General features: G+C 37.0%; 1 protein-coding gene and 1 pseudogene across 1 annotated transcript; one reads left to right on the forward strand and one right to left on the reverse strand.

Moving 5' to 3' along the window:
• The first annotated feature begins 646 nt into the window (after positions 1–646).
• LOC107474656 (dihydrolipoyl dehydrogenase, mitochondrial-like) lies at positions 647–6636 on the forward strand (annotated as a pseudogene).
• A 13895-nt stretch (positions 6637–20531) lies between these two features.
• Positions 20532–22199, reverse strand: LOC107474655 (uncharacterized). Its single transcript, XM_016094291.1, has 4 exons — positions 21611–22199; positions 21337–21481; positions 20633–21154; positions 20532–20565 (listed from the first exon to the last, which is right to left on the reverse strand). Exons 1-4 carry the CDS (start codon positions 22197–22199, stop codon positions 20532–20534), a joined length of 1290 nt encoding a protein of 429 aa, XP_015949777.1.
• Positions 22200–22966: the final 767 nt, after the last annotated feature.

Raw genomic sequence — 22966 nt, forward strand, 5'->3', positions numbered from 1 at the left:
AATTGTCACAAAATTTCAGCAGCAATTCAATTAGCAATCAAAATAATTTACTCAATCAACATTTATCCCTATGAATTCAACAACATCTCAGCAATTAAGTCATAGAAATTCAGACAAACAAATACAACTGAGTAAAGTAATAAAGTTCAGCATATAACAAGAACATTGAACCGTCAATCAATCAACCAAATTCAAAATAATTAAATCCAAACATATTCATAGCAGCAATATGACCAGACCTAAATTCCTCTACAAACTAAGTTCAAACCTACCTAACCACCTAAAAATTCACTAAAACATGAATTTTAACTAATTTTATCTAATAAAAGTAACTAATTAATCGAACTATACTAACAGAAGCTAAGAGGGAAAAGTGCATAGACCTGAAAACAGGGAATAAGAAATAGAGAAAAGGGAAAGGAAGGAAGTGGGAAGGTGCAGTAGCAGAAGAAATAGTGCAGCCACTGGGTGTTGCGCCAGCGGCATTTATGGCAACGCAAAGCTGCGGCAGTGATGGGCAGAGGCGTCGCGAGCAGGGGAAGGAGAAAGGCAACAGGATATAAGAAGAAGAAAGAGAAATAGGGAAAAATGAAGGAGAGGAAGGGGTTGGCGGTGACGACAATGGTGGTCACCGGCGGTGACGACAATGGTGGTCACCGGCGGTGGTGCTGGACTGGAGGTGGGTGACAATGGGGGTTGGGCAATGGAAGTTGGGAGAGAAACGTTGGGGAAGAAGAAGAGTTTTGGGGGTTATTTATGCGAACGCGTATTAGGGCTCGCACAAAAGGGGGGTGAATTTCTGAATTTGCGCGTACGCTTAAGGCATGCGTGCAAGTAAATTGGAAAAATGGGACTGATAGGTACGCACAAATTTGTGCGCACGCATGGACCGAAAGGTTTAAATTTGGGGGTGCGTATGCACAAACGGATTTTTTTTATATCTCATGAATGCGTGCGCATCATTGGGTGCGTATGCACGCACCAAAGCGATTAATTCCAAGGATGCGTACTGGGTCAAGGAAGTTAGGAGAGATGTGCGCACGCACCATAGCGTGCGTACACATGTACCAGAGGATTTGGAATTCATTGTGCGTACGCATAGCAGTGTGTCTACGCATGAAATTCTGTTTTTATAAAATTTTGGGATTCTAAAGTCACCAAACATGATATCCAACATAGTTTTTAACCTTCAAAAGTTATTCTATCATATAAACACTCAATTGAAACTAAAAATCTACCCAAATAAGCTAACCAAGAAGAGCAAAAACCAATAAACAAATGTTAAAAAAGAGGAAGAGTTTAGAAGGATGTCACCATGGTAGAGTGTCTCCCACCTAGCACTTTTAGTTATTGTGCTTGAACTCATCCTTAAACCTCCACCAATGCTTGGACTTCCAATGATCTTCAGAATTTTCCATTAAGTGCACCAAGCTTTGATGAAAGTTGAAACAAGCTCTGAGTTCCCAAAATTCATCCTTATCTTGTAATTCGGGCTCCCAAACCTTCTTTTCACACCCATCTTTCAGCTGATTCTTGTGATTCCACTCGGGTGACATCACTCCAGAATGCTCCTTAAAGCACCAAATCATCCTTCGAGATCCATTCAATTTGGTATTCCGCCAACTACGGAAACCAAACCTTGGGGGTTCAACCTTAATGAGCCTTGCATTATGTTTCCAACCACTACATAACTCTCTCTTATTCTTCAATCCACAAAGAGTCCTAAGTTGACTATCCGTTTCAAGTAAAATATATTCAAGTGGGATAATAAAACTTAGGGACAAGAATTTTACCCGCTCAAATGTTAAGATAGATGATAGTAATCTAGGAAGAGAGGTCTCCAACAACTTTGGCAATGTGATTTTCACTCCCTTTTGTTCCTCTAGAGTAACCTCCACCTCTTGACAAGCTACTTCAAGTTCGAGTCCTTGTTCAACTTCTCCAAACTCTTCAACCACTTCTTCCGATTCCTTGATCTCAACCTCCTCCACTTGTTGCAAGTCGTGCTTCAACTTCTCTTCTTTCTCTTGAGGTTCCAAGCCCTCTTCCACTCCACATGCTTCAATTGAATTTGGTTATTAGCTTTTATCCGTGAAAGTGCTTGAATTGTCGAAAGATTGTATTGAGGCTAAGCGAGATATAGCTACGGCTAAGGTAGCCATAATGTTTCCTTGCCTCTCTTGGATCTCTTCTTGCTCTTAGAAAAACACTTGGAGTAGTTCTTCCGTTGAGGGTTGTGGAGAAAAAAGGGTTCATCATGTGGGAGAAGGTCTTCATATATGAAAGGTGGTTCATATTGGTAAGAGTATTGAGGTGGTGTGTATGGAAGTAATTGTTCAAGATGGGTTTAAGAGTATTGGTGTTGGAATGGTGATGGTTCTAAGTATGGTTCATAAGATTGTTTGTGAGGCACATAAGGTTGGTGGTATGGTGAATATGAGTTAGGATCATATGGAGGTGTTTAGTCATAGAATGGGGCTTGAGAGTTTTGTGGTTGAAGGTGATGTTGAGGATACGGTTCATAAGCATATGGTGGTGGAGGTTCATTACCGTAGTAAAGTTCACTATAGCTATTGGATTAGTATGCACCATAGGAGGATTGTGCTCATAGTGATCCGGAGAAGGTTGTTTCTATGAATGTTGTCTATATGCATGTGGCTCCTCCCTTAATTGATTTTCTGTCCCATAATGCGAACCGACACTGAAATTGTCATTTCTTACAACATCGTTGCAACCAAAATCCAAGCCAAAAAGGTGAGAATTCATAGAAAGGAGAGAAAATAAAAACAAAAGATATCAAGAAACAAGAAAAACACAATCCCTACTAACAAAAACAAAGAACCAACTAAAAAGCAAGCTATTCACAATATTCACATATTCACAATAGTCAATAACAAGCACACATTGTAACTCTCCGGCAACAGCGCCAAAAACTTGATGAAGGCCAAACATCAGTTTAAAATTCTCTCAATAAGAATTGCTTCGTTGATAGTATAGTCCCAAACCAACAATTGACCCTAATCAAAGTTTAAATAAAGATTGTCACAAAACAAATCAAATAATCGGAAGTTTTAAATCATGAGTCGTTCTCCTACGGAATTGTAGTGAGTTGGGCGTATCATTGGCTATGAGAAATTGGGGGTGAGATAGCAATTGACACAAAATTAAATAGCAAGAAAGTAAATGGCAATTAACTAATAAATGAAAGGAGATTCAAATGCTAAAAAAGATTTTGGCATGGGTTGAGAATCAATATTTTTTATCCTAGTTGTTGACCACAAACATGGCAATTATAAAGAGTTAATTCCATTTATTCAACCCTAACATCGAGGGTAAATCAAATAGGCATAATTGATCTTAATCCACAAATCGTAGCCAACTCACAAATTAGCTTAGTGAAAGACTAGCATTAGTGAAAACAAAATCAACTAACAACCCTAAATCACCAATTAATATTGGACATCAATAACTCAAGGTCATCTAAGTCCTCAATCCCAAGCCAAGAGTGTGAAAAACTACTAAATAACTAAAAAGGCATTTTATCAAACACTTGAAATGCATAAAAGAAAAAATATGGTAAATTATTATAATAAAATCTATGACTACCAATTGCAAGAAAACAATAATAACAACTTAATTAAGCAACAATAAACATGAAAATATCAAATTGTTTTAAAGAAAATTAGAAATTAAACAAGAGAGTTCATAAACCAAAATTGACAAAATAAAGGAACTAACAAGTAAAACTAAATAAATTAAGATGCTAGAACAAAAAAATTCCAAGAAAACTAAACTAAAACAAGATTAAAACCTAAATCTAAGGAGAAATTAAACTAAGAAACCTTAAATTCTAGAGAGAAGTTGAAGCTTCTCTCTCTAAAATTGTCCTAAAACATAATAAAAAATATACTATGACTACTTGGTTCCTCCCCCTTCAATTCTTGGTTCAATAGCATCAGAAATGAAGTTAGATTGGGCTCAAGAAAGCCCTGAAATCGCGACCCACATATTCAGTTAAGTAAAATCACGTGCTGGCAGTCATGCGTACACATGAGGCATGTGTACGCGCAAATTCGCGAATTTCCAAAATGATGCGCACGCATGAGACATGCGTACGCACAACTTGAGATTCATGGGTATTCATAAGGCATGCATACACACAACCATGAGGTGTTCCAAACTTCGTTTATTCATGAATTCTATACTTTTGTATGTTTTTTCTTCACTTCTTCAAGCCATTCTTGCCTTCTAAGCCTGAAATTACTTCAACAAATATATCAAGGCATCAAATAGAATTAAAGTAAATTAAATTTAGCAATTTAAGGGCCTAAAAAGTATGTTTTTAATCTTAAGCACAATTTAGGAGCAATTCACAAAATCATACTATTTCAATGAATAAATATAAGATAAGTTGATAAAATCCACTCAATTCAATCCAAAATAAACCATAAAATTATGGTTTATCAGAGTCATCTTAATATCCACGCTATCAGAGTGGCGCAACCAGAAAGCGTCACATTCTGATAGTAAGGATGTTACATTTTTCACCAATAAAGAAAAAGAATGCGTGAGTTTTTAAAAAGCTTGGTTACACTTGGTTGATAAAATGACTTGGATGTTTAATATTTTTATTGGAATAAGTTTTTTTTTTGTTATGTATCAGTGTCTTTACTCATAAAATTATAGGACAATATTCTTTCAAAATGAAAATATTAAGTGAGAAAGAATATGGATAAAAATTATAAATTTTATTGGCGATTAATTTTTTATTTTAATTTTTTTTACAAATAAGATTCTTTTTTAAGTGAGAAAGAATACGGATAAAAATTATAAATATGTTGATGGTAGTTAAGTTTGTTGTCCATAGGCATGAATCCAAGTGGGGGCTTTTGTTTGTTACATTTCGGTTAATGGTAATTTTTGGGTAGTTGTTGGCAAGAAAAGGGAGATTTATTATGAATGTCGGTTTTTTGCTTTCCTTGTCTTTTTGTGTTTACCTATTAAAACAACAATTCGCAGTCTAACCTTTTATGTATGTATGCCTCTATGGTATGAATCCAATATCAAGAGTAGCATTCTAGCCTTAACTGTGTGGCCATGATAAAAAAAAAAGAGGGTATTGAGCATAATCATTGCCTTCTTATCTAATTTGAGTTGTCGTTTCTCTGCAAGATTGTTAATTGAATGATAGAGATTAGTTCTTAATTTAGCCCTTTTGTGGTGATTGTTATTATACATACTATATCGATTTTTCTTCTTGTTTCTAAATTTAGTGTGGTAACCTTTGTGATATCTTTCGTTCTATTTTATGTTTTAAACATTTGTGCATTCATATATTGTTCTCTATGGTAAGTGTTTTCATGTGGGTACCTCTGCTTTTTCAATTCAGGCCCTATTGCATTCTTTCCACATGTACCATGAGAAAAAAACATGCATTTGCCAACCACGAAATCAAATTTTCATTTGTTGAGGTTGATTTGTCAGTCATGTTGGCCCAGAAAGATAAGGCTATTTCTAATCTTATTCGGAGTATTGAAGGTTTATTCAAGAAAAATAAGGTAAACTATGTTAAAAGTTATGCTAAATTTGTTTTTCTATCAAAAGTCTCTATGGACACTCTTGAAGGTGGGACTATTGTTGTTAAGGGAAAGATATTATAGTTGCCACAGGTTTAGATATAAAATCTCTTCCTAGTGTCACTATTGATGAAAAAAAATTGTATCATCAACAGGAGCTCTTGCATTGTCAGAAATCCATAATATACTTGTGGTTTTTGAGGCAGGGTATATTGGGCTAAAAATGAGTTTGGTGTGGGGTCATCTTGGTTTTGAGAAAATTGTTGTTGAGTTTGCACCCGATATTGTTCCAACCATAGATGGAAAAATCCAAAATCAATTTCAACATACTTTGGAAAAGCAAGGAATGAAATTCATGCTAAAGACTAAGGTGGTAGGAATTGATACATCTAGGGATAGTATGAAACTAACCCTTGAACCTGTAGCTGGTAGTGACTAAACCATATTAGAAACAGATGTCGTTCTTGTATCTGCTGGTAGGACTCCTTTCACAAATGGACTTAGTTTAGATCAGATAGGAGTTGAAACTGACATGGTAGGAAAAATTTTGGTAAATGAAAGATTTGCAACAAATGTCTCTAGTGTTTATGTAATTGGAGATGTAATACAAGGTCCAATGTTGGCGCACAAGGTAGAAGAAGATGGGGTTGCTTGCGTGGAGTACATGGTCGGCAAGGTTGGCCACGTAGACTAGGACAAAGTCCCAGGGGTTGTGTATATAAACCCTAAGGTTGCATCTGTTGGGAAGACGGAAGAGCATGTGAAGGAACTTGGTGTGGAATACCGCGTCAGGAAGTTCCCTTTCCTGGCCAATAGCAGGGCTAAGGCAATAGATAATATTGAAGGATTGGTAAAGATTTTGGCCGAAAAGGAGACAGACTAAATATTGGGAGTGCATATTATGGCACCAAATGCTAGAGAGCTCATTCATGAAGCTATTCTGGCATTACAGTATGGTGTTGCAAGTGAGGACATAGCACGTGTTTGCCATGCGCATTCAACAATGAGCAAAGTGGTGAAAGAAGCTGCAATGGCTATCTTTGACAAGCCCATTATTTGAAGAACTGAAGAAGCAGTTTCTACTCTATTCTTGTCCTCATTTTTGTCCGTAAATTTTATGGTGAGATGATACCATCTTGTATCAAAATAGGTTTAGTTAGGAGCATAAATACAATTTGTTAGTTATTTACCTAGATGCATGGTGAGAGGAATAATTGTGTTGTTGAATAATACTTCTCTCAGAATTGGTGCAAATTTGGAATTTTAAAACTTGAGTTAACTGAAAACCATTGAGTTGGATTGCTTTTACTTACGACTTATGAGTACCGAGTAGTACTGTGGTGAGTAACTAATTATTCACATATGATTTCCACCATCTAGCACTTATAGCACAAAAATATAAGGGGTAATTAATATTTTTCATACATTGCAAGGACCTCTTTAACTTTGCAGATATCATAACACTATTTGCAACTCTTTGGTACTTTGTGAAGAATTTTTACTTTTTTATGAATTTAATTGTAGATCTTAAATGATGTTTTTCTGTTTTTTTTCTTTTTGTCTGTTTTTTCGAATAACCTGCTGACGAACGAAACTCTCGCGCGATCTAAAATTTTCACAAATAAATTCCCGTTGTAAGTATAGCTTCTAGACCGAAAAGAATTTCTTTCTTACAAAAGTTTTGGTTGTCACAAGTAACAAACCCCTTTGGAATTGATAACCGAAGTATTTAAACCTCGGGTCGTCTTCTCAAAGAATTGCAGGGAAGTATGATTTATTATTGGTTATGCAAAGGTATATTTTGGGGTTTTGAAAAGGTTTGAACAAATAATTTAATTGATAAAAAAAATAAATTAATAATTAGAAAATCTCTTGGCAAGGTATGAAAACTTGGAAGTCCTATCCTAGTTATCCTTATCAATGGTGATGAGAATTATATTTTTGCTCCCACTAAGTCAACCTCTAACTATGAAGGTCAGTCAAGTGGACAAATTGATTCAACTCCTAAAGTCCTAGTCAACTCCTGAGGAAAGACTAGAGTTATAGGAATCTAAATCAATCAGCAAAGATATCAATTATCAATTACGATGAGTTTGACAACTCAAGAGTTACCAATTAATCAACCAAAACCAAGAATATAGAAAGCTAAATAAAAATCATATATCTAAAATACCTCAAATTGCATTAGTTAAGAAAATCCTAACATGAAAGGTTCATAAACCAATTTGGCAAACTAAAATAAAATAATAGAATGAATAAAAGTAGAAGAGAAATTGAAGTAAAGGAACATTGAATCTATGATGAAGAAGAAATAAATTTTAATCCTAATAAAAATCCTAATCCTAAATCCTGAGAGAGAGAGGAGAGAACCTCTCTCTCTCTAAAAAAACTACATCTAAATTATGAAAAGTGTGACTTATGAATGAATGTATGTTGTATAATGTATGGATGCATTCTCCCACTTTATAGCCTCTAATATGTGTTTTCTGGGCCAAAAACTGGGTCAAAAACAGCCCAAAAATCACTGCTGGTTCGTACAGGTGGCGGCAAAGTGACGCGGAGGCGTCATCCACGCGTTTGCGTGGATTGAAATTCGCAGATGCGACGTGTGCGCGTCATCCACGTGTCTGTGTCGCTTAAATTCAGAGTAGCTATAGTAAATTATATATTGTTGCGAAGCCCCAGATGTTAGCTTTCTAACGCAACTAGAACTGCATCATTTGGACTTCTGTAGCTCAAGTTATGATCGTTTGAGTGCGAAGAGGTCAGGCTGGACAGCTTAGTAATTTCTTCAACTTCTTGTATTCCTTCCACTTTTGCATGTTTCCTTTCTATCCTCTAAGCCATTCTTGCTCTGTAATCCCTGAAATCACATAACACACATATCAAGGCATCGAATGGTAATAAGAGATGATTAAAATAGACAAATTAAAGACTCTAGGAAGCAAGTTTTCAATCATAGAATAAATTCTGGAAAGGAATTGTAAAACCATGCAAATAGTATGAACAAGTGTGCAAAGGCTTGATAAAAACCACTCAATTGAGTATAAAATAAACCATAAAATAGTAGTTTATCAACCTCCCCACATTTAAACATTAGCATGTCATCATGCTAAGCTCAAGAGAAGCTATAAAGGAGTGAAGAGGAATGATAGAGAGCATGCAATGCAACCTATCTATGTGAATGCAACTACATGCAAAATGTTTCTACCTACTTGGTTAAAAGTAAACAAGTTCTTCAAGAAAAATATGAATCTAATTCCACTAATTCAAATTACACAATAAAAAACAAGTAAACTTGCAAGAAGATAGCTCATGAAAGCAGTGAACATAGAATCAAGCACTAAACCCTCACTGGTAGTGTATATCACTCTAATCTCTCAAGTGTATAGGGTAATTCACTCTACTCTTCTCTAATCATGCCTTCTAACTTTGTTCTTCATCTAACCAATCAACAAATATTTAGCATACCAATGCAAACATCGTGAGGTCTTTTCAGGGTTGTAATGGGGATGAGGTAAAGGTAAGGATATATATATGTAAGGCTAAGTGAGCTAACAAAGTGAATCATTGATTAGTCTAAGATCTCACCTAACATATACATACTTTATATAATTTAAAATGCTTTACCTAGCTACCCAAATTTTTTTTCACTTATGTATTACATGCTCATGTATCAAACTTATTTTTGAATTTTGTCCCATGTGCATTGATTCTTTTTATTTTGCATTTGGGGTAATATATATATTTTTCTTTTTTTCTTTTTTTTGTATCCCCTTTTTTAATTACTTAATAATTTTTTTTCAATGCACATGGTAATTTAATTATTTTGATTTCACATGAGCATGCTTCCCAAATTTTCAAATAACAATTTAATTCCCTTACTTTTTTCTATCATCACATGTTCCCATGAAATTCCCCACACTTAAATTATACACAATATCTATCTTAAGCTAACCAAGGATTCAACTTAGAATTTTTATTTTGTTTTTCTTCTTAAGGCTAGTAATGTGGTTATGAAACAGAAGGGGATTAAAAAGCTCAAAGTAGCTAACAAGGGTGACATAAAAGGGTAGGCTTATTTAGGGTAAGTGAGCAAAAATAAGTAATGGCCTCAATCATATGCAAGCATGTAAATATACTAAACAATGGACATATAGACTGGAACAAAATCTAGATTGCAGTTATAGAGAAGGAAAAACACAAGAATAAAAATTTATAGTTAAATAATGTAACCATGTAAATAAGCTCAAAATCTCACAGGTTGTGTGTTCTTTGGCTCAAAAACCATGTTCCAAATACAACTTCCAAACAAGTTTAACACAAATTTTTCAATTTAAATTAGTGAAATACTATAAAAATTTCTTGAAAAAGAAAATATTACTTCAACCAAGTAGTAACTAAATGCATAAAATCAAACAAACATGCAAATGCAACAATTAACAAATTAACATTGGTGTTGAAAAAAAAGAAGTAACTAACCCACGGAGATTGGTATCGACCTCCCCACACGTAAAGATTGCACCGTCCTCGGTGCATGCTAAGATGTACAAGTGGATGGGTGGCTCCGCAGCTAGCGCTCTTTTTGTTCCTTTCCTTGCCGGTGGTTTGGGAGTAGCTTTCTCTTTACCTTTCTTGGTGGCCATCCTGAAAGAAAAAGAGTAAAGACGTTAAAACTTCAAGGGTTAGAGCAAGGAAGAGAGCGGGAAAGGTGGTAATCAATACACAGTAAAGAAGAATGACATTAACACATGGTCATGACTACATGTGAAAAGTTCATCAATGGAAATATAGCAAGTGCATGTAATGACAATTAAATGCAAGATGTTTATTGGCATGCTGGCAAAGGCATGAGTAGCATAGATCAAGCATTCAATGTCCAAGTTAGATTACCAAGTCTTTCAAACTAACAACATGTTTGTAATAACAATTATATTTAATTAATAAAATATAAAAAGGGTTTTGTGAAAAGCAAGCATTTAGAGTAGTAGAATGAAAGAAATATAAAAATAGTGCACAATGCCATACGGGCGTTTTGACAAACACATAGCATGCATGGTAAATGAGTTATTGAATGTATTAAATTGAACATGCAAGCAACCCTTTAAAAAGTAATATATAATTATCAAACAATTCCTTTAATAATCCACAAGCAAAATATAGAAAATAATGACCCAAATAAATTTCTAACACCAATGAAAATAATGCAATGAATAAAAGTATGCAAATAAATTGAATGAAATAGAATGGAAGTGAAGAAGGATGAGAAGTTAAAGAGATGAAGAAGAAGAAAGTAAGAAAAGAAAGAAGAAAGAAGAAAAGATAGAAGAAATTAGGATTAGAAAAGAAAAGAAAAGATAAGATAATTGGTGCTGATCTGGATAAGTTGTGCAGCGCAGTCGACGCGAGCGCGTGGGTCACGCGTTCGCGCGGATAGCGCTTCTATAAAGTGACGCGGACGCATGGGTCACGCGTTCGCGTGGAGTGATCTGTGCCATTAGCGCGAGGGCAGCCTCGCAGTCGCGCAACTTTCTGCCATACACCTCTTGACGTCGTTTATACAGGGCCACGCGTTCGCGTGGGTGACGCGGACGCGTGGGAGGAATTTTTCCCACATGACGCAGACGCGTCAGCGGCGCGGTCGCGTGGATCAATTTGTGCCAAAGGCATGCCTCCAGCCGCGCTTTCGCGTGACTTTCTGTAGAATTTCTTTTCTTCCTAAGGCACCTATGACACGGACGCGTCGGCGACGCTGTTGCGTCGCGTGCCCCTTTTTTATTTATTTATTTACAATGCAGTATGCAGAATGCAATGCTTAATATGAATGCTATGCATGATTCCAGGTTCAATCAAAACTCAAAAACAGACTAAAATTAAAACTGAAAAAAAAAGAACGATCATACCATGGTGGGTTGTCTCCCACCTAGCACTTTTAGTTAAAGTCCTTAAGTTGGACATTTGGTGAGCTCTTTGTTATGGTGGCTTGTGCTTGTATTCATCCAAAAATCTCCACCAATGTTTGGAATTCCAGTAGCCTCCGGGATCCCAAACTAGGTGCAGAAAGCCTTCAAGTAAGTTAAAGCAAGTGACAAGGCCCCAAGAGTGTTGATTGCCAGAATAAAATCCGGGGTCCCAAACCTTGCTTTTGCACTCGTCTTCTTGTTGAGAAATATTGTTCCATCCGGGTGGCAAGCAGTCTGAATTCTCACTGAAGCGGCCAAGCAACTTCCTAGGCCTATTCAGTTGAGCTCTACACCAACCTTTGCATTTAAACTTAAAGCTTCCAACCATAATGAACCTTGCAGGATAATTCTTACCACTGACCATCTTTCTCTTACTCTTAATGCCACAAAGAGCTCTAAGTTGACCATCTGTCTCCAGTAGCCCATATTCAAGTGGAATTAGAAAGCTAAGGGATATGAATTTTACCCACTTGAATGTTATGAAGGATGATGGCAACTTAGGGGGAGGGGTTTCTAATGAACTTGCAAGCTCCACTCCTTTGTGTTCTTCTTTGACAACTACCACCTCTTTGCAAGCTTCTTCAATATCAACATTTTCCTCTTGGTAGTTTTCTTCCAATTCAATCTCTTCTTCATTGCTCACCAAGGGCATGGAAGGTTGTGCTTCTTCTTCTTTAATCTCCATGTCAAGTCCAATGGAAGAGGATTCAAATGTAGATAAGAATTCATTAATGATTGAATCCATCGCTTGATCATCCCCTTCAAAGTCTTCAACCATGATATGCTTTGGAGGTTGTACACCCTCCTCAACATCAATTGCAAACGTCTTAGAAGGAGGCTCTACGACTTGAGTTTCCCATGGAGGTTCTGCATCTCCTAAGTCTTCAACCACTTCTTCCTTTTCAATGGCAGGCGTAGCTTCTTCCAATTGTTCCAATACAAAGTCGTGCTGCTCACTGTCCACTGGAGTTTTCAATTTCTCCTTCATGCCACGTTCTTTAGTAGATTCTCCACATGAAGCCATGGGGGTTCTTTGAATGTCCGAACATCGGGAAGGTAATCGAATTATTGCTTGATCCAGTTGGCGAAGGGTTGCATGAAATTTTTCCACTGTTTCTTTGAGACGATCCCTTGATTCTTATTGCTCTCGGCTATCATAAGTAGGATCATAGTGCTCTTGGATTGATGGATATGGAGATGGCGAATATTGAGGTGGTGGTTCTTAGGAGTAATTTGGTTGGAATTGGGGTGGTTTTATATATGGTTCATATGGCTCATAAGGTGGTTGGTATGGTGGTTGAGGGTTAGGATTATATGAGGTTGTTTGGTAGTAAGGGGCTTGCGAGTATGGTGGTCCAAAGTCATGTTGAGGAGGGGATTCATAGGCATATGGTGGTGGTTGTTGATAATCAAAAGAGTGCTCACCATAGCCATTGTCTTGATATGCATCACAGAATGGTTGTTGATAGTCCATTGGAGATGGTTGTTACCATGAGGGTTGATCAAATCTTTGTGGCTCCTCCCATCTTTGATTCTTCCAACCTTAATGCCTGTTCTCATTATAGTTCTCATTCCTAACAACAACATTGGAATCAAACTTGAAGCCAGAGGGGTGAGAGTTCATAATAGTAGGAGAAAATAAAAATAAAAACTAATAAAAAGAAACTATTTTGAAAAAAAATATGATTTTTTTGAAAAAAAGATAAGATAAGATTTTGAAAAAGATATGATTTTTGAAAAAAGATAAGATAAGATAAAAAATTTTAAAATAAAAATTTGAATTTGTTTTGAAAAATATTTATAATAACCAATAATAAGGCACACGTTTGCAATTCCCCGGCAACGGCGCTATTTTGACGAACAAAACTCTCGCGCGATCTAGAATTTTCACGAATAAATTCCCGTTGTAAGTATAGCTTCTAGACCGACAAGAATTCCTTTCTTACAAAAGTTTTGATTGTCACAAGTAACAAACCCCTTTGGAATTGATAACCGAAGTATTTAAACCTCAGGTCGTCTTCTCAAGGAATTGCAGGGAAGTATAATTTATTATTGGTTATGCAAAGGTATATTTCGGGGTTTTGAAAAGGTTTGAACAAATAATTTAATTGATAAGAAAAATAAATTAATAATTAGAAAATCTCTTGGCAAGGTATGAAAACTTGGAAGTCATATCTTAGTTATCCTTATCAATGGTGATGAGAATTATATTTTTGCTCCCACTAAGTCAACCTCTAACTATGAAGGTCAGTCAAGTGGACAAATCGATTCAACTCCTAAAGTCCTAGTCAACTCATGAGGAAAGACTAAAGTTATAGGAATCTAAATCAATCAGCAAAGATATCAATTATCAATTACGATGAGTTTGACAACTCAAAAGTTACCAATTAATCAACCAGAACCAAGAATGTAGAAAGCTAAATAAAAATCATATATCTAAAAATACCTCAAATTGCATTAGTTAAGAAAATCCTAACATGAAAGGTTTCATAAGCCAATTTGGCAAACTAAAATAAAATAATAGAATGAATAAAAGTAGAAGAGAAATTGAAGTAAAGGAACATTGAACCTGTGATGAAGAAGAAATAAATCCTAACCTAATAGAAATCCTAATCCTAAATCTTGAGAGAGAGAGGAGAGAACCTCTCTCTCTAAAAAAACTACATCTAAATTATGAAAAGTGTGACTTATGAATGAATGTATGTTGTATAATGTATGGATGCATTCCCCACTTTATACCCTCTAATCTGTGATTTCTGGACCGAGAACTGGGTCAAAAATAGCCCAAAAATCGCTGCTGGTTCGTACAGGTCGCGGCAAAGTGACGCGGAGGCGTCATCCACGCGTTTGCGTGGATTGAGATTCGCAGATGCGACGCATGCGCGTCATCCACGCGTCGGCGTCACCTAACTTTGGGGTAGCTATGGCAAATTATATATCGTTGCGAAGCCCGGGATGTTTGCTTTCCAACGCAACTGAAACCGCATCATTTGAATCACTGTAGCTCATGTTATGACCGTTTGAGTGCGAAGAAGTCAGGCTGGACAGCTTAGCAATTTCTTCAACTTCTTGTATTCCTTCCACTTTTACATGCTTCCTTTCCATCCTCTAAGCCATTCTTGCCCTATAATCCCTGAAATCACTTAACACACATATCAAGGCATCGAATGGTAATAAGAGATGATTAAAATACACAAATTAAAGACTCTAGGAAGTAAGTTTTCAATCATAGAACAAATTCTAGGAAGGAATTGTAAAACCATGCAAATAGTATGAATAAGTGTGCAAAGGCTTGATAAAAACCACTCAATTGAGCGTAAGATAAAGTACAAAATAGTAGTTTATCACCTGCACACTAATTTAGAAGTGCAAAGTGCAACAGTCCCTTATTCTATACACTATTTTTTTTCTAATTTCTTAAAAAAAATAAATATAGTAGCTTTTAAGTGTTAATGTCTTTTTTAGTGCGTAATTATTTGATTAGAGAACAAAGTATCTCTCTATAATTTAAAAATTTTTAATTGGTTTTTAACCATTTAAATAATTAGTCTAAGTGATCTCTATAATAAATTGTCAAATGATAATTTGATGTATCAGAAATGGTAGTATTCTCATAGCAACTATACCTAATATATCAATAGATCACCATCTAACAGTCAGTTACAAAGACTGTTTAAACAAATTAGTTGAGTGATTGGGAATTGATTAAGGATTTTTGAATTATTACGGAGTTTTGTCTTTCAGGCAAATAGCCAAAAACGGAAAAGAGTATTTACCATGGTTTTAAAAACCAGACCAGACTGGACAGACGAATCGGTTTAATTGAGAATCGGCAATAAAAGTGGTCCAGTCCACACCTCATAACCGTTGGTAGGAAAATCGTTTGGGAACTGTCAAATCGGACAAAAATCGGCCAGTTGGACTGGATCGGTAATCGGCCAATTTGATTAAAACGACGCTGTTTTTTTTATTTTGTAAAAAGAAAAATAAAGAAAACAGAAGCAAATGCATTCGAGACCTACCCTCCTCCCTTCTTCCCCCAGCATTCGTAACTCCCTGGACTCTGAAGAAAGGAAAAAAAAACTCTAGCCCTTCATCGCCACCGCCATTCTCGGGTCCTCAGCGCCGCCGCCGCTTCTTCCTCTTCCCTGTGTCTGTAACCCAGTAGCTCGGCACGTCGTCTTCAACTTCGCTGGCTTCTCGACACGGAAGCCATGTTAGTGGCTTCTTGTCTTCATCTTCACTGAATGTTCGATCATTTTCTTGGTTTGAAGATCTGAAGTTGTTGTTCTTCGATCTTCTCTTTCAATTTTTGTTCCATTTTTCTTCAATTCTTCTTCTTCGGTCTTGGTTTGAAATTTGGTTCTGAATGTATTTGTTAATGGATCTGTAATTACCCAGGTTAGTGTTTTAGTGTTTTTTCTGTTTTAGTGGTTTCTCTGTTTTCAAATTTATTGTTACTTTATTTTAGTGTTTTCTAATTGCTCATTGGTAGAGGCGTTTTACTGGTTTACTAGTTGTTGATGGCTCCTAATTTTTTTGTTCAAATTTGCTAATGGGTTTGATTTGTAGTTGCTGGTTTTGCTTTGATTTGTAGTTGCTGGTTGTGCTAGTTTTGCTGGCTTTGTTTGTAATTACTGGATGAAGGTTTAGTGTTTTGTAATTGTTGGCTTTGTTTTCTAATTGCTAGTTTTGCTTATGGCTTCTAATTTTTTTGTTCAAATTTGATAATGGCTTTGATTTGTACTTGTTGGTTTTGCTTTGATTTGTAGTTGCTGGTAGTGCTGGTTTTGCTGGCTTTGCTTGTAATTGCTGGGTGAAGGTTTAATTTCATATCTATTTTATTAATTTCAGTTATGGATAATAGTATTAATCAAGAAGCAATTGCTGATAACAATGCATCTATGAATAATAACTTGCTTGTCAATCCTCCTACTTCGAATGATGCTGCTATTCCTAATCTCCCTAGTACTAATGATAGTCAGTCACAAAGTTCTTCTAAGATACGGGAAAAAATGGATTTGGCTTGGAAATATGTTGCTCTACATATGGATTTGGTTGATAATATTTTATGTAATGTTTTAAATTTCGAAGATATTTTAAGATTTATATTAGACTATAATTATATTTTAGAATATTTATTTATAATTTATTTATTATTTTATTCTAAAACGATTTTTTTAATTAAATTACTAGTTAGACCAATAAACTAATAAATTAATGACTAAAACGGTTTAATGATCGATTTGGTTATCAGAATCTTGATATTTACTATTTTTTGATACATTTAAAAAATAAAAAGACACTTATTAAAAAATAAATAAAATAGACCATTTCTGTAAAAACGTAGACGTAATATAATGTGTACCACGTGTCATGGGTTAAAAAAGTACACCAGCAAAATGTGACCAATGATGACGTAGTCCACGATGCACCATAAGAGTTTTTTATTTTTAATATTGGGAGAGAAGTGGGGTATTACCAAGATATGGGGGTTCACGGTGCATGACCAGAGTGTGACGGCTAGGATAGTAGAAATCGGACGGTCCGTTTTGAGTTGCTGTAATCGGACGGTCTGATTTTTGGCTGGGAAGGTACGCAAATCGGACGGTCCGATTTGCGCCCCCAAGCCACGTGTCGCGCATGCACTTGGTCCGAAGGTGGAGACCAAATCCGGAGGAGCCTTACCTTAAGCCAGTTTGAGTTTCCCTTTCCCTTTCTCATATCACTTTCATTCATTCATTTCTCCCATATACCCCACCCCCAGCCACTGTAAAAACCCATATACCCCAACCTCCATTGTTGAAGACCCTCAAGCTCCAAAAATGCCTAAAAGAAGAAAAATAAAAGATGTGAATCGTCCAGAACTCCATATTGCTAATTATCTTGATCATCCTAATTATGTAAGTTTTCAATCCAAAATTTTTTATTTTAGTTAAAATAATATTTATAATGTTAGAGATTAGTAATACTTTATTGTAATGATAATGTTAGTTAGGAATTAGTGGAGTAATAATATTTAGATATTTGAGTTCAATCAAAATAATATTAGAGATTATTGGATATTAATGTTGTTCAGATATTACATTATAATAATAAATTAATTATTGTTATTAATAGAATAATTGCAATAATAATATTATTAATAATAATACGGTTATTGTAAAATTTTTTGGATGTCTGATAAATAAATAAATGGAATAAGCAATATTAATATTAATAATTGTTATTACTACAACGCTTAATGTAATAATAATAATAATAATTATTATTATTATTATGGCTAGTAGTGTTTAATTTGATTTAACTATCAGTAGAATAGAATACATATAGTAGTGCAATGTGTGTGCTGTTAAGTGTGAATATAGATATGTGAAGTAGTTTTAATTGTTAGTAACAAATAATTTTTTTGTAGTTACTTAATATTGTATTAGTAGTAGTCGATATTTGAATAGAATAGAATACATATAGTAGAATAGAATAGTTTTAATTAGTTTTAATGGTTAGTGATTGATTTATTATTGTATGTTTGCTTGCTCTTAGAATAGAATAAATTAGAGTAGTTAGTTATTTGGATATTAGTAGATAATATAATAGTTATTTGTGTAATTGTGTTGTATTGTTGTTATTAATATATTTATTGATTGTTATGTGTGGCTGATTATTTGATAATGAAAATTCGATTCTTTTAAGTTTAATTTGTTAATTTATTAATATTATTGTTTTTGTTTAGGGATCTAGAATGTTGCAATGTGACCACTACATGCCGCCGGATCGGTACAATCCAATAGCGGAGGGGTTTTTACGGGACACCGGTTTTTATTATGTTTCACAGATTGGAGTTGTCCAATGTCAGGCGGCATTGGTTAATGCTCTGATTGAGAGATGGCGCCCCGAGACTCACAGCTTCCATTTTCCGGTTGGTGAGTGTGCTGTGACACTAGAGGATGTGGCGTTAATTTATGGTCTTCCGACGAATGGTTTGCCAGTTACGGGACCGACACTGAGTAGTTATGAGGCGTTAGAGGCTGAATGCTTGGATCAGTTTGGTGTTGCACCTAGGCAGGCAGACTGTAGGGGAAGTTTCATCAAGTTGACGTGGTTTCGAGCATTGAAGGATCGGTTAGTGTTGGTTGATGATATCCAGATTCAGAGGTACGTGAAGTGCCACATAATGTTGTTGTTTGGAACCGTTATGTTTGGAGATAAGTCTGGAGCAGGGGTGCACTGGAAGTTTCTCCCATTACTCCGTAACTTTGCCGGGATAATACAGTACAGTTGGGGTTCGGCATGCTTGGCACACCTGTACAGAGCTTTGTGTAGGGCAACTCGTGTCGACTGTAAGGAGGTTGATGGTCCGTTGACACTATTGCTTGCCTGGGCTTGGATCCGCCTACCGTTCCTTGCGCCGATTCCTAGCAATCCTCGAGTCTTTCCAATTGCAAAAAGGTAAACTTAATTAGTAAACACTTTATAATAATGTATCTTAAATTTAGTTGATAAATGTATATTAACGAATTGCATGATGTTAGGTGGCATAACTGGGAACGTGTGAATTGGCCTTACAGATTGAGGAAACTTGAGTTTTTTAGGGGCTACCTGGATGCTCTGCAAGAAGGACAGGTCTGTTGTAATAAATACGTAGTTGTTTTGAATTAGTCGTGTTATTATTAATTGTGTAATCCTCGGTTACTTTCATAATGTGTGCAGTTTGATTATTTGAGTTGTGTATTGATTATTTGAGTTGATTAGTTGACTTGGTTATTCGTTTAGCCGTATTATTATTCTGTGTGTAATGGTATGATTACTTGCATAATGTGTGCAGTTTGTTTGGGAGCCTTATGCAATTGGAAGGACCGATCCGGAAGTGATTCCTCCTGACATCCGTCAGCATTCTGCTATTTGGAGTGCGACAGTTCCACTTATATCTTTTGAATGTGTTGAGTGGCATGCATCTGATAGAATGCGGAGGCAGTTTGGCTTGACTCAGGGTATTCCTGATCAGGAGCGAGACCTAGGTGAAGCACACGGCGAAGTTTTGACAGGTCCGAAGAATCAGGATTGGTCTGGAACCCGCTCATCCTGGGTTATGCAGTGGACGAACCGGTATAGTCTAGTTCTTGTTGATGACACGGTGCCCTCAGAGCATCAGGCAAATATCTACTTGCATTGGTACCGAGGTGCATATGGTGACCACTTGCAGCTGTCACAGATGGAACCGCAAGATAATCAGCCTGGTGATCCTATTCATAACCAGGAGAACCAAGACACACAATCACCGCAACCACCTTCGCCACGGCCAACAGCACCGCCCCCCTCACAAAGACAGGCACAACAAGAGCCTGAGCAGTACACTCCATACATTCCTGACACGCATTCTGCGGATTACCTGACTCCACCAGTATATCAGCAGTACTGGAGTGTTCCGCACCAAGAATCTATTGAACAAGGTTCTTTTAGCCAGCTACTTGGGTTCATGGCTCCTGGTCCAGCTTACTCATATCCCACTTATAGAGACATTCCCACCGGTCAGATGGCCCAACCGAGTGGGATAGCTCCAGGTAGATTGTCATTGGATACTAGACCACGACAGCACACTTCATCTGGTACATCCGGAGGGAGATTTTCTGTTGACTCTGGTATGAGTGATGATGCCACGAGGGGTATCATACAGAGCGGCGTTGACCGTCCTGTTCCAATGAGTCTCATTCTAGAGAGCTACCAGCCAGTTGATGAGGACAATGATGACTTCCTGGTTGACCATCCAGATGGGGATGAGGTTGAAGACGAGGATGATGCCGCGGATGCCAATGAGGACGACGACGAGGATGAGGCGGATGCTGAGGATGATGATGATGGGGGTGATGGTCCGGTTCATGATTCAGCGCCTACTGCAGGTAAAACAAGTAGTAGTAAATTGATTATTTTACTTGATTGTTGATTTTGGAAGTATTTGTTTGTTGAAGTACCTGGTTATTGATGAAGACTCGGTTTAGCACACGAATATTAGGAACCAAGTCATCTCCCTGGTACGCAGGCATTGTTTCAAAATGAACAACTGCGTGTGGCTCCTTGTGACACATTGCCTCAAACCATATCGGCAAGGCTTCGTACGAAGCTTCCCACCCTCCAAAAATTGATTCCACTGCCTTCTGTTTAGCCAACCATGCTTTGCGATAACTAATGGTGTAGTTAAACTTTGACTGTACATCCGCAATCACTGATTTCACCCTAATAGACGGGTCAACTTCTACCAACGGCTTTATTGCTTCTGCAACTGTGTTGGAATCTAGCTTCGAATGATCTTGAGAAATGGTGGCCCTAGTACAAGTGTGGCTACCGTTGTACCTCCTAATCTCCCAGCAGAACTTCCTGGACATTTTGCTCACCCTTATCAGCCAATCACATCCTGCACCATACTGGGTGCATTTAGCATAGAATGTCGTCGGTTCTGACTCATGCACCCGATAATCCACACCTCTGCGGATTGTATAATCTTTCATCGCCTTAATTACTGCCTCCCTAGAACTGAATTCCATCCCCACAGTAAATTCACCATCCGGCATAAGGGGAAGCTCTGCTGCAATAACATCACAAATTTTAGAGTAGTCAGAACTAATAACGTAACAAACTAATAAGCGCAGAACAATGGGAAACGTACTTTTCCAAACCGAACCGGTTATCGAACCGGCCGGTCGTCATCGAACCGGCCGGTTCGGTCCAACGGGTCGGTTCGGTCCAACAAAACCGGCCCGGTGCAACCTTTAACTCATACGCTAACATTCTGCTATTTGAACCGGCCGATTCGATCTAGATGGCCGGTCCTGTCAAATCGGTCAATTTGGTAGACCGAACTGGTGCGGTTAGACCGGCAGCTCCGGTCTGGTCGAACCGGCCGGTCCGGTCTGGGCAACCAGTCGGGTCCGGTCGAACCAACCACCCCTGTTTTAAACAATTACTAATTACATGCTATATTTTGCCTATTTACCATTCTCTTAAGTATTTTTCCTAAATAAATAACCCATGCACAAATCATACTATCACAAATCTTAACTTAAATTAACGACGCACCTGCATTTAAATATTGAGGATACTCCGGTGCATGCATGGCATCCAAATCCAACGACCGCATGAAACTTGGCTCCACAAACGGCTGCTGATTTGCTAGTGCATTTGCCACGTCCGCCACATCTGCCACCATAGCCTCGTCAGCTTCATCTTCGTTTCCACCTGGATCAACGACCTCATAGTTACTTTCGAAGTCTTCTTCACTATCACTGTTGTACTCCTCCAACTCAATTTCTCGGTCCGCTGCAGATTGCTCGAACTCGATATACATTTCGATAAACGTCACTCGCGACCGACTTTCAAGATACACTGAAAACATTTCTTGCATGCTCGCCTCGTCGGTCACGTATTTCGTTTGAAATTGCACGAACCCACCAAAGACAGATATAGGATATCTGTACAGAATACACGACACTCTCCTAGATATTTCAAAATCCATTTTCTCACATATGATCCCTTTTAATTCTTCAAATGACAGTGTGAATGGAATAACAATATCTAACGGATTATCACACACAAATTTCACTCCTTCTGATGTTTGTAATAAAATATGGCCATCATAATATACTTTTAACCTTACTCTATCATCCATGATAATAGAGAAGAAGAGATCTACAAATAGAGAAGAAAAGATATGCAAAGAGGAGATGTAGAGAGTTGTAGCTACGAAGGAGAAGAATGATATGACCTGCTTAAATTCAGTGGGTGCATCTATATATATATACCACACCCAAATCGGACCATCCGACCGGATGTATGCCCATTCGAATTTTTAAGAACAAAAAAATCGGACGGTCCGATTACCAGAAAGCCCGCCCAGAAAATTATCCTTACCCAAAATCGGTGGGTCCGATTTGGTCATTAAAAATTTTGAAATCTGCCCTCAAATCGGTTGGTCCGATTTCCTTGGGCAAAAAATCATCTTCAGCTCCCACAAATCGGACGGTCCGATTTGTGACTGCTAGAAATCGGACCGTCCGATTTCTATCCCTCTGCTGAACGCCGTCACAGCCTGGTTAATCACCACCAACCTCCATAACGGGGTATTACACCACACCTTGCATCATATCCGAAAAAATTAGCCTGCACCATAAATAACATGATGTATGAAAAAAATCTCCGTAATGTATTATTAAATATTAATTTTGGAACGACCTTATCTGAGATTAGAATTATAACTTCAAAAATCGAATCAGACTGGCAGTTCAATTAGATTAATCAAGAACCAATTACTTGGTTGATTCAATTGATTTCGTAAATTGTTTAGCAAAAAATTAATCAAAAAACCAATCGAACCGACAGTTAATCGGTAAACTGTCTAAAACCCACATATTTATTGAAGGGTTTCGGTTCAATATC

The sequence above is a fragment of the Arachis duranensis genome, chromosome 2 (assembly GCF_000817695.3).
Source record: "Arachis duranensis cultivar V14167 chromosome 2, aradu.V14167.gnm2.J7QH, whole genome shotgun sequence".
In the NCBI taxonomy this organism is placed as follows: domain Eukaryota; kingdom Viridiplantae; phylum Streptophyta; class Magnoliopsida; order Fabales; family Fabaceae; genus Arachis; species Arachis duranensis.

Bases quoted from the DNA above. Each gene is read 5' to 3' on its own strand.
- LOC107474655 (XM_016094291.1), bottom strand. From the start codon at position 22,199: ATGGATGATAGAGTAAGGTTAAAAGTATATTATGATGGCCATATTTTA. The intron at 21,155-21,336 runs GTTCAAATAGCA...TTACGTTATTAG, and splicing joins CATCTAGATCGAATCGGCCG to TTCTGACTACTCTAAAATTT. The intron at 20,566-20,632 runs GTTTGAGGCAAT...CCTGCGTACCAG, and splicing joins TACGAAGCCTTGCCGATATG to GGAGATGACTTGGTTCCTAA.